This window comes from Orbicella faveolata, unplaced genomic scaffold (assembly GCF_042242905.1).
Source record: "Orbicella faveolata isolate gen_17 unplaced genomic scaffold, um_ofav_v1 contig_26, whole genome shotgun sequence".
NCBI lineage: Eukaryota > Metazoa > Cnidaria > Anthozoa > Scleractinia > Merulinidae > Orbicella > Orbicella faveolata.
In genome coordinates this window covers 20,836,785-20,849,257 of record NW_028301554.1, presented here as the reverse complement: position 1 = coordinate 20,849,257, position 12,473 = coordinate 20,836,785, and the positions used below count along the sequence as shown (strand labels likewise).

At 38.4% G+C, this 12,473-nt stretch overlaps 1 protein-coding gene across 1 annotated transcript; it reads left to right on the top strand.

Moving 5' to 3' along the window:
* Window positions 1-3: 3 nt before the first annotated feature.
* On the top strand, window positions 4-12,473 carry LOC110069598 (protein psiQ-like). Its single transcript, XM_089296280.1, has 8 exons — window positions 4-1,113; window positions 3,105-3,283; window positions 3,738-3,986; window positions 5,296-5,544; window positions 6,309-6,528; window positions 6,997-7,159; window positions 7,834-7,989; window positions 8,310-12,473. Exons 1-8 carry the CDS (start codon window positions 774-776, stop codon window positions 8,707-8,709), a joined length of 1,956 nt encoding a protein of 651 aa, XP_089152406.1. The 5' UTR covers window positions 4-773; the 3' UTR covers window positions 8,710-12,473.

Below are 12,473 nucleotides of genomic sequence, written 5' to 3'. Positions count from 1 at the left end.
AGGTCTAAAAAATACAAAGACCAATTACTTCTGTTCTTACTGAAATCTATTGCACAAGAATGCTACGATTTACTCAAGCACGTTCTTCGATCAAGTCATTTTGTTCACAATAAAACAAAGGAAACAAAGCCACACGGACGATATAAACGCAATCGAACATTAACATAGTTTGATTAAGTATACAGATATCTGTCAGTGTCGGTCTACTAGACATTTTCTCTTTATTTTCTTGGTATAGCCTAGTTTTCTTTCGCGATTATTTCAGTGCATCTATTAATTTATAATACAAAGTCTTGCAACGACGAGTCCCACAGTTTTGCCAATGGTCGACTCCGTGTCACATCCGTTGTAGCGTTCGAATTTTAATACGTGAACTCAAGCGGAGCAATTGGTCATGAATTTTAAAAGTATATATATATGTCTGTTAGCAGCGCTCCACCATTAAGCACAAAATCGTTTTCTTTAACAGCTAGCTCACTAAGAAATTAATTTTCATTTCGGAGGAACCTAAATAATTTCGATCGATCGAATGAGGGAAAAAAGCACAAGGAAGTAGATAAGCGAACAGTAGCGAAAAATTAAAAACAAAAAACAAAAAAAAAAAACAGTTCTAAGACTGCTTTGTTTTGCTGACTCGAAAATACCTGAAATCCGACGAAAATGAACAAAGCGAAAACTGTAAACAAGGTTCATCGGCTTTAAGATTTCATTCGTAGAAGGAAGAACTGTCGTGGTGAACGTTTGAAACCAAAAAGAAATCCAAACAACGCAACATGAAAAGGGCTTTGATAACGATCTGCATCATTCTGTTACTGGTCGGGACTTCAATGTCCTGGCGAAGAAGACGAAGACGGCGGAGGCGCAGTTGCAGCGCTAGAAACTGTCAAGTGGGTAGCTGGACAAGTTGGAGTTCTTGTTCATATCGGTGCGGTACGAGCGGCACACAGTCACGAACGCGACGACAGGTACAGGCCGCGTCGTGCGGTGGCTCTTGTCCTTACCACATGCGTGAAACGCGAGCCTGTAACAGAAATAATTGTCGAAACGGTGGCACACCGCGCAGTAGTGGATGTAGCTGTAGATCTGGATTCCGTGGCACTTGTTGTGAATATGGTGAGTTCAGGCTAAGAAGTATTTGTTTAACCTCGTAAAGTGTCAAAATTAGCTAATAGTCCTAATACGATCTCACGAATTCAATAGACTGAATCGAAAGAGAAAAGATCAGTTTAGTTGCCAATACAATGCCTGATATTATTCGAAGTTTTAGAAGTATTTCAGTGTCAGAATGCAATCCGCGTAGATCAACGTGTATATAAAGGAGCTTAGCAAATACTAACCAAAGCTACAACAATTGCATCCTTACAATATATGTAATATTTACGGTTATCGAGACTCGTCAGATGCTAATTCCCACTTCGCTTTCCCCAGTAGCGCTAGATATGCGTTAGAACAGCGCTGTGATTGGTCAATTGGTAACACTTAAGTTTGAAGTGGAATATGGTCGCTTAAAATATGTTAGCCTAGAAAAAATCTAAATGATAAACTATTTTATTTTCTCGTCATTAAAATCCCTTTAGCTCTTAAAAACAACACCTACTTGTACGTGTATTAATTAAAGCAGCACATTCTTCTTACACCTTATTATGGAGGTCCCACTCAGGGATTTTGGGATACCAGATATTTAGCTGAAATATTTACGGGATACAGGATATTCGGGGGGGGGGGGAAACTAGTGGCATATAGGACATTTAAAACAGATATCCCGGGATATCAGGAAGGAAAAATCATAATTTTCATAATTGGAACTAATGGAATACAGGATATTTAGGCCAAAAATTAAGGGGCTAGGGGATATTCAGACCCCCTCCCCCCCCCCCCCCTTAAAGAGCCCTAGAGCATTATGTACATATTGGACACGAAAAGTCTCTCGTGAGCAAAAGAGTGTCAAGTAAAGTATCAAACGGGTACAGGAGAACAAGAAAGTGTATTTCTATGTATATCAATCAGTTTAACTTAAGAAAAACATGGAAGTTTTGTCATTCTTTGTGGAGTACCATTAGCAGGAGCCCATGCCGGGGGTCCACATCTAAGACTACTGACAGCAAAGTTAAAGTTAAACTAAGTTAAACCCTTCCACTTTTAAAATCTGCACATGGGATAAGTGTATTAGAAATGACTGGGCAATAATTATTTAATACAATAACAATAAATTGTTAATTACTTAATTGATTGATTAATCAACTAATTTTATATTTTCCTCTTCAATGCTACCACCCTGAACTTTTAAAAATTTCCTGGGGAAATGCCCCAGACTGGCTGGTAATTGAGACCCTAGAGTAGACACCAGACGTAATTTATTATTCTGTAGGTTGCAAGTGGCAGGTTGAAAAGACCCAACGCAGCTGTTAGGCTTACAATGAGCAACCTAAGCTAATTTAGGAAAACCAGAGTGCTATTCAGGCTAACCACAGTGCTAAGTAGACTCACTCAGACCTAATAGTATATTATCTAAACTTATATTTCTGAAAAAGAAACTGCGTATAATATCAGGTGACATGTTCAGCCTAGAAAAGGGCTCCTGGCAATTATTATTACTCTCCTAGAATGTGACACCATTTACCAAAAAACAATAAACAATGAAAGTGACCATGAGTGACCACGATTAAAATTACATCAAAATATTATGTGAGTGATGTTACACATGCATTATGACAGCAATAAATAATGACCTATATACCAAAACTGAGATTATTTACTGAAGCCAAAGACAACCTGACACCAAATAAACATGCAAACAAAGGAAAGCACCTGAGTAGGGAAAAAGGATGGTGTAATGCATGACAATGTTTACTTTGAACTGTGGTATTTTGAAGTAATTTAGAGGAACTTTTCCATTTCTTAAATCAGATCATGTGCTAGATCACTTTAGTTTCATTAAAGCTACCATGGGTTCACCTGGAAGAGGCAGGTTTTAAAGTTGATGATATCCTGCAAGCAGACTTGCTTCTTTGTACTCTAGGGAAAAAGACTGAGTTGATCCATTATGAAAGAATGTGCCATCCATATACATGGATCTTCACAGAACTAGTTTTTCTTCCTTACAGATGTGAACGAATGTCTGAAAAACCCATGCCAGCACACCTGTACGAACACACATGGTAGTTTCACTTGCCGCTGTCATTCCTGCTACACCAAAGTTGGACTCAAGTGTTACCTGAGGCAGTGTAAAATCAACAATCAGTGTTACTCATATGGTTCAGTGAATCCCAGCAATCAGTGTCAGGTAAGATGAGAGCAAATATTTAAGACTAATCCTACAAAATAGGGTAGAATATCGCTTAATACCTTAGTTATCTAAGCTCACATGGCTGTAAATAACAAGCCAAGTGGGCTAAGTCAGATATAATATAAACCATATATAAGCATTGAAATAATTGATGAAAAAGAGTTCAGTTACGGGAGTAAAGTAGGCAGGAACTGTGCGAGAGGCGGAAAACAAAAAGGAGAAAAGCGAGATCCCCAAGGTGGCAGAAGCCAAGAGAAATAAGAAAACCCTTTGCAGCCCTGAGTCAAAGGGTAAGAAAAGAAAGGCAAACATTAAACCCATCAAGGATGGTAGAAGAACGATAGCAAAGGATACATGCAAAATGCAGGTAGTACCCCTAGGGTGAAGAGAAGAATGATGAGTTGTTTAAAAAAAAATAATGTTGCCTGAATGGTATATTGCTGTTCAACAGGATTGTAACAGTGCCAACAAGCTAGCCTGGACAAACAACAATGCTTTGAGGTGCAATGATAATGTGGCTTGCACTAAAAATGATCGGTGTTCAAATGGTGCCTGCTCTGGAACACCATTCACATGCCTTGTGTGTGAAGAGTGTTACAACGATGCATGCCGCGTGAAAGCAGGATTCTGCGTGATCAACGATGGTGGAACACGAAAATGTTTTAAGCACGGAGCTGTCCGACCCGGCTATCCTTGCCAGGTAAAACACAGTAGTGATCAGCTACTACAGTAGTAACACAGTAGTGATAGCTCTGTATGATCAATAGTAATCAAACACTAGTAGTGATCAGCTTGTAGTTTCTCTGTTGATAAATCATCTTTGCAAAGGAAGGTAATGGGAAGGAAAAATTTTGTTATCAGAGAAGGGAAGTCTTGTTCTCTCCTAGATAATTTTAGTCAAGGTAAGAAGGGCTATTGGGAGGATTTAGCTTTCCTCACTCAGTTTTATAGCAAAACCAGTCACAAAGTAAATTATAATCATACATTTGAACCCCTATTGAGCGGCCATCCTTGGGGAAATGAGAGGTGGCCACTTAATAGGGGTTTGTTTACCTGGAATATTTTCACCATCACGTTAATTTCTTGGTGAGCTGGAGTCACTTCAAAACAATCATGATAAATGTGTGTTCAAATGTTTTCATCACTAGTCACCTTCTAGTTTGGAATTTTCTAAAACAAAATTAATTTACACACATTAAATTTTGGGTGGCCATTTTATAGGGGTAAAAACAATAGGAAATCCCTCATCTGGATGAACAAAAGGTGGCCGCGGCCACTTAGTAGAGGTGGCTGGTTAATAGGGAATTTATTTACAATATTTTACCTACAATAATTTCAGGACTTCAATAACTGGCCGCTTAATAAGGGGTGGCTGCTTAAAAGTTAAAGAGGTTCAACTGTAGATGGAAAACCTGGTTTAGTAGTTCTGTTGTTTGCTGAGGACTGTAAGCAAAAGCCGCCTCTGGGACTAGCCTCAATTAATAGCTTGCTCTGACAAGTGCAAGCTCCACAAATACCATTTTACAAAATACTACATAATAATCAAAGGCCCCTTAGAGCCGCAATCTTGGACAAAATGAATGAAAAATTAACAACACTCCTCCTCCATTTCAATGATAAAAAAATGACTCGTTCTGGTTGTAGTGCCAGTTTATCATTCATCCAGGGAAAGGGTGGTTTTATTTCTTATTTCATTCTGTCCAAGATTGCAGCTCATGGATGAATCTGATTAGAGTAATAGAAATTACAAAAGGAAGTTCAATAAAAAAAGAGTGACCACAAGTGAGATTCCATCAAATATGTCAGTGAGATTACACAGTCATGTATTATGACATCAATAAATAAAGTGGTCGACCCAACGCGAAATAAGCACGCAAACAAAAGAAAGCACCCGTTTAGGGACAAAAGACAGTGTTATGCATGGCAATGTTTTTATTAACTGCTGTACTTTCAAGCACGTTAGAGGAATTTTGTGATTGCATAAATTTAATAATATTGCTATTCAACAGGACTGTAATAGTGCCAATAACCTAGCCTGGACAAACAACAATGCTTTGTCGTGCAGTGATAATAAGGCGTGCACTAAAAATGACCGGTGTTCAAATGGTGTCTGCTCCGGAACACCATTCACGTGCCTTCTATGTGAAGAGTGTTACAAAGACACATGCCATGCGAAACCAGGATTTTGCGCTATCAGCGATGGTGGAACACGAAAATGTGTCAATGGAGGAGCCTACCGACCTGGCTATCCTTGCCAGGTAAAATAGCCATTTACTATTGCATACACAGTAGTGATCAGCTTAATAATTTCTCAATCTGTTGATAAAATCTCTGAGAAGGAAAGTTATGAGAATGAAGAAGTTGATTGTCAGAGAAAACAGGTCTTGTTCTCTCCTGAAGAATTTTAGATGATGTAGTAAGGACCAGTGGGAGGATTTAGCTTTCTAACTCAGTTTTACAGCAAAATCAGTCACAAAGTAAATTATAATTGAAGATTGAAAACCTGGTTAGTAGTTTTGTTGTTTGATGAGAAATGCCAGCAAAAGCCAACTTTGCGATTAACTTCAATGGATAGCTTGCTCTAACAAGTGCAGCTCCACTAATGCCATTTTACAAAACGTACATGTATTATTAAAAACTGGATCATTGGACAATGCAATTCAAGAGTTTTCATTGGCTTACCCATCTGAGAAATTATACCATGCTAGATGGTAAGTTTACGCATAATTTTTGGGGGCGTTTTTGTTTTCATTTTATTTTAGTTTTCTATTTTTGTGGGCATTTTTAATAGAACAATTATTCCACTCATGCTTGTTAGATATGAGATGATTAGAGCAGAGCATTCATTTGCCTAATTACATTTACTTGGATCTTTTTAAAATGACAAAGAGTTAAAATGAGTTAAAAGTTGTCATGTGGTATTGCATCTGTGAACTGAAGTCTATTAAAAGACAATGTTTCAAGGAAGATCCAGCAATGCTTTAATCTTGTCTCTTTGGTATATCCTTTCTTTCTCTTTCAGTGGTGTTATCCATGTAACAGCAGCAGCACATGGTCAAATCTTGATGGTGTAGCGTGTGATGATGACAACAAATGCACACGTGGAGACACATGTAAGAGTGGCCAGTGTGTAGCAACACCCTTCACTTGTAACTCTGTGTGTCACTACTGTAATGGAAATGGCTGCAGTCTGAAAGCAGGATATGGATTTGTGAACAACACGTGCACATGTAAGATAGCAGGTGGGTGTGGTGTAAAGAGTTACTTAATGGCCTGTCCAGTAGGCAAAATACTGATGTAAAACTCGCTTTTTACGAGTATGACTACAACTATTATGTATACCTCAACACAGAGGTTGACTAAGAACTCTATAACACAATGACATAACTCATTCATTCAACCATACATGTTTAGGAGTCTTGTAGCAGCCTCCCAAGGCTTTGACAATTTGAACTTTCACCATCTTGGACTTGAATGCAAGAAGGAAGCCCGCAAATGAGTTTGGCACTCCTGTTACTCCACTCACCACAAGTGCTAAACAACAAAAGTTATCCGAATCCTCACAAGTGCTCGCAGCATATTTTCATTGGAGAATAGGGATCAGATATATAGTTTTAACTGCTGTAGGTATTAGGTACAGAGAATCGATATATCAATACATACATGTAGCTCAAAACAAATAATAACCAATGATTAATTTTGCTCTTTAGGTCAGGACTATAGTCATAAAGCATTGAACCCATCAAACCAGTGCCAGTGGTGTGATTTGTATGATGTAGCAGCTCGTGGTAAGAGCACATGGAGTAATTGTCCTGGAGGGGCGTGTGACGATCAAGACAAGTGCACCAAACAGGATACATGTAATGCTGGCAGGTAAATAATGTGATTACAAAAGAAACAAACAGTTTCTTTATGTTAGGCAAGGTAAATTTCCCTGGGTAGTTCATACATGTAGCTCATTTGCAAACAAACTACAAACATTACTCCTTGTCTGTGAATATTATTTCTTGAGTCTCAGGGTACAGATAATGTCCATGATCAAGTTGACATAGATATCAGTGAATCTGTTTAAAACTAAGCACAGTATGACCTTATTTTGTTTTGTTTATGTTTGTATTTCTCAATTTGATTTTGCTTTACTCTGGATTTTTTTGTTTACCACACAAAACAGTATTTTCTTAGTTACCAATATTGCTTTATTGCTGTCACAAAGCACCTCACATTTCAAGAGCTAACAACCACACCAGATGACCAAGTTCAAAAGGAGAGCTATTTATTGTCAGAACCACACTAGTATTTAGTAGGTTAGCTGGTTATGAAAATTAAACTTTCGCTCTGGAATGTTGGCAACGTTGTCTAAACAAGATGAAAGCTGGTTGGAAGAACATAGTAAAACACGTTACACAATTCTATCTCCTCCTTGCTGCTTCACCTGTACCAAGATATGCATACATGTAACTCTTATTATATTGGTTCCAATACTGTAGCTGAACACTGTACAAGCCTAATCCAAGATTTTAATCAACCATATCCTTCTAAATTGACAGATGTGTAGGAAAAGACTACTCTTGTCAATCATCTTATCCTTCATCAAGTTGTAAGAGGACTTCTGAGTGTGTTGGTGATGGAACTTGTCGAGTGATCATGAGGTCACGTGGAACAATTTGTCGCCCGGCTGTGGACGTCTGTGATCAACCCGAAAGGTGGGTAACGTTAGTCTACATATATATACAGTTTGATCTTGACTTTATTGTCACTGTCCTGAATTGTTAAAAACAAAAGAAACGCCTTTTTGTATCCACATTTTGATGAAAATGGCATTTCGACAAGTTCTTGACTCTTCATCACATAGTTGTAATGAAGCAATAATAGAAATACAAAGCATGGGATTATCAGTGCGTTAGAATTTTTAAAATTTCCAAGATTCAATATGATCATTAAGTCACGCTCCCAAATACTATGAACATCACTATATAAAAAAACACTGGTTAAACTTAAAATGTATTGGGCTCATTATTTACAGGTGTGACGGAAGCCTTGGAACATGTCCCCATGCGGTGAAAGACAAGATTACCCTTACAACTGGCACTGTCCAATTAATGGATCACAAATTTAAGTCAGTCGTGAGCTATCAGTATTTTACAGACAAACTTTACCTCAAAATTTCCGGCTTTTGTGTCTCATGTGGCCAGCTAACCCTTAAATGGTTTCTTCTGCCGTCAACATCCACCTGTTCCACTACCTCTACAGTGAGCGGCACATTTCCTAACAACAACTTGCAGCAAACATTGACCGGGCTTACTCTTCAAGTCAATAGAAGATACAAAGTTTCCATACAAGCCTATGATATGAGAAACAATGCTGCACAACTTGTCTGCACTGGCGTTGTAATAATTAAAACATCAAATCAAAGCACAGGTTAGGAACTTTACTGTTCCATAATTATAGCCACCATAAAGATGCCATAGAGCCTGTATCTACGGAGCTTTATGGGTCTTTATGAGGACATCTTTATGGAGCTCGGTAAAATCTTGTAAAGGGACTACATTTAGGGTTAGACAATAATACAGTGAAACTTCTACTAAGCAGACCCCCAATTAAGCAGACACTTACGGCAGCCTGGTCCTGAAATAAACGTCTTATATTTCCCTTTATAACAAACCCCTATTCAGCGGACACCTCTATTAAGTGGACGCGGACACTAAAATAAATTGTATTTGGCTAATTTCTGTTGTTAAAAAAACTCTATTAAGCAGAAACCAGACTGAATTGACAATGTGGCATTGGATTACGTCCTATCAAATAGTCGATTAAATACCCGTATTATCATTGCTGTATTGAAAGGGCATTACATGCATTTCAAACAAATTAAAGTTGGATGCCCTCTATTAAGCGGAGACTTGGGAAGTTCCCAAGGGTGTCCATTTAGAAGAGGTTTCACTGTATGAGACTCTTTAGGGGGTAGGGGGGGGGGGGGGGAGGGTTGGTGGGTGATTTAACATAGGCATTTTTTTCAGCAATGTCATCCACTAGGAATTTTTTCCTCAGGGCATGTGTATGCATGATATTTTTTCCAGTGTAACATGCTTTTTTTGGCTCACTGAACATGTGTGAAATTTTTTTTCAGCAGTGATCATTTACATGATTTTTTTTTGGTACAAGTATTCTTACAGGATATTCTTTTTCGAAATCACCCACCCCACTCCCTCCCCCTCAAAAGTCTAATGGTCCACCCCCTTATGTTTGTGTTTAAAAAATAAATGTGGTTGCACTGTCATATTTTTAAACTGCTGCTGGGATGAATACAAAATGGGATCAGAACTTGCACATACCTCTTAACTGTTCAACAGAGCCTAGGCACTGCTGTTTTCCTCCATAGTCAGTATAAATTGTCTCTACAACTTTGTTGAATACAGCTATGTTGCCTTCACATGCCAACCTTGAGGATTATATACAGTGTGTAGGTCAATTCAAACAAATAATAACATATAAGCTGGGAGAAAGTAAGGGAGGCACGGTGGCCTCATGGTTAGTGCGCTTGTCTCTGGATCGAGCGGTCCGGGTTCGAACCCTGGCCGGGGACATTGTGTTGTGTTCTTGGGCAAGACACTTTACTCTCACAGTGCCTCTCTCCACCCAGGTGTATAAATGGGTACCGGCGAACTTAATGCTGGGGGTAACCCTGCAATGGACTAGCATCCCATCCAGGGGGGAGTAGAAATACTCCTAGTCGCTTCATGCTACAGAAATCGGGATAAGCTCCGGCCTGATGGGCCACTTGGCTCGCATGCAGACTTTACCTTACCTGGGAGAAAGTAAACATCTTTTGTCACAACATTTATCTCTAACCAAAGGGGATACCACCACAATAATATTGGGTGGTACAATGTTATTTAATGTTTATAAAATCTAGAAAATATAGTGCATATTTTGTAAGGGTTTTTATATATCAAGCAACTTTTCAATAAAAATTAAATGCTGGGAGTCTTGTACAATGTTCAATTTCAATAGGTCACTATATTCTCATTTGGGTAAAAGCCACGTCATGACTATTAGTCAAATTGGAAAACTACGTGTGTTTGTGGCAAACACCCAGTTGGTTATTTAGGTCCCCTGGGAGATTCCCAGAAGCTTATATATGCCCCTTGCATGCAAATCTTGCTATTCTCACAAGTCTAGTCTACTCGACGGCTAAACCAAGTTTCCCCACCCACCTCCTGTACAGCGATGCTAGCAAATCCCTTCATCAAGTAATTCTACATGTACGTCTTTTGCAAAAAATTTTCACCTATAACTTATCCTTCATAAGGGTATTGTGCAAATGGAAATTAAGTACTATCTGAAAAAGGCATTCTGATTTACAAGTTTCAGGGCTCGACACTAACGGTAGCCAACTAGCCACAGACTAGTAGAAATTTAGTTTTGGCCAGTATGTTTTTGACTTCCACTAGCCACTTTGGTTAGTAAACAAAATGAAATTGGCCGAACTAGTTTCTGTCTTCCTCAAGGAAGTCAAACACTAACACTTCACTCAGAAACAAGGTCAGAATTTCATTGTGAGCGTATCATGTTTACTTTTCGCTGTGTGGTACTTGAAAGGGTATAAAAACTGAACATGTTATTATATATTTGAAAGAAATACTGACAAAGACAACAGCATTTTCTGACAGCACACATCAATCTTCTTTTTTTTTTACAAAATTAGTAGAACAAAACATGAGCATCCTGATAAAATCATGCGCAAAATCGTGCCAAACTGTAAAGGGATAACATTTCATTTAGCGTAACAACACATAGTGATTTGTCGTTGTTTCCATACAGACAAAACTTATACCACTGCAGAAATAATTACATGAGAAAGATTTATTTCCTTTGACATTTAATAGCAGTCCAGTTTCACAAACACTGCTTTTGAAACAGTTTGAATTTTACAGCTCCTGTCTGTGAAGAGACTGAAGAAGTCTCAACAGTTTTTACAATGACGTCTTGGGGTCTTGATATTTTCCCAAGCAAGTCTCAAAGAAAAACAGGGTCCTGAACGTCTTTTCGGAAAAATCGCTGGATTTTTTTTTGTGATCTGTTGGCCTGAGAGATTTGATGTGAGGAAAACACGAGGCAATTTAACAAAATTCAAACTTGCATAATTCGGTGATAAATTGGTTTGCCTTAGTGTTTAACGTTACCAGTCAAGTGTGACACAAGGTGTGCCGACTATAATTAATTTTATGTCAACTGGTTAAGAGGTTTCAAGAGTCGCTTGCATTGTGCTTTGAAGTCTTGCTAGTAATTCTGCTGTTATTGGACCTAGCCAACATCAAGGCTTGGCTAATAAAATTTTTTTGGGCTAGTAACATCTAAGTTGTCACTAGCCACCAGGCTAATAAGTTGGAAAGTTAGTGTCGAGCCCTGAGTTTGATAATGATATGAAATCAAACCTCCCAGACACAAAGGAAAGTGCTTAAAGTAGATTTTCCTCAATAACTTTGGCCAATTTTGGGCATCTGCAGGGGAAAATTGTGGAGTAATAAATTGACACATTCTTGTGGTTGACTTGGCAGAGCTCTAAGACATTCATTTTTTTTAGAGTCGAAAAGGTAAAATTGCTGATCAGTTGGATTTTGTTTTGTTTTGTTTTGCGGGCATCTCAGCGTTCTGCAATAGCCAAGATACAGTTTAATCCCTATTAAATGGCCATCCTTGGGAAATGGATAGTGGTTGCTTAAAGGGGGCTGGCCGTTCAATAGAGGTGTAAACAATAGAAAAACCCTTATCGGCACTTTGATTACTGGCCGCCTTATAGGGGTGGCCGTTCAATAGATGGCTGCTTAACAGGGGTTTGACTGTATTAGTGATGTGGCCAATTGTTGTATAATATGTACCAACTAGAGAACTGTTAGTTGTTGAAACAAAGAGTTCTTTTGTTTCATTGCCAGGGAATTTGAACAACAAAAACTGTGTTTGTAAACAAATATCCTCCCTATATCATTTGCTAGAATAAACATTTTAAAACAAAATTGTCACTCGAGCAGATCAACTACATGCACAAATTATCTAGTAAACAAGCATGTCATGGATTGTAACCAGTGTGGGAGTGGGGTCCATTATGTTCACCTGAGAAATGAATTCACATTGTATCTAGGCCTATATTACCATGTTTACTCAATTAAATACCACGGCGTTTATTAAA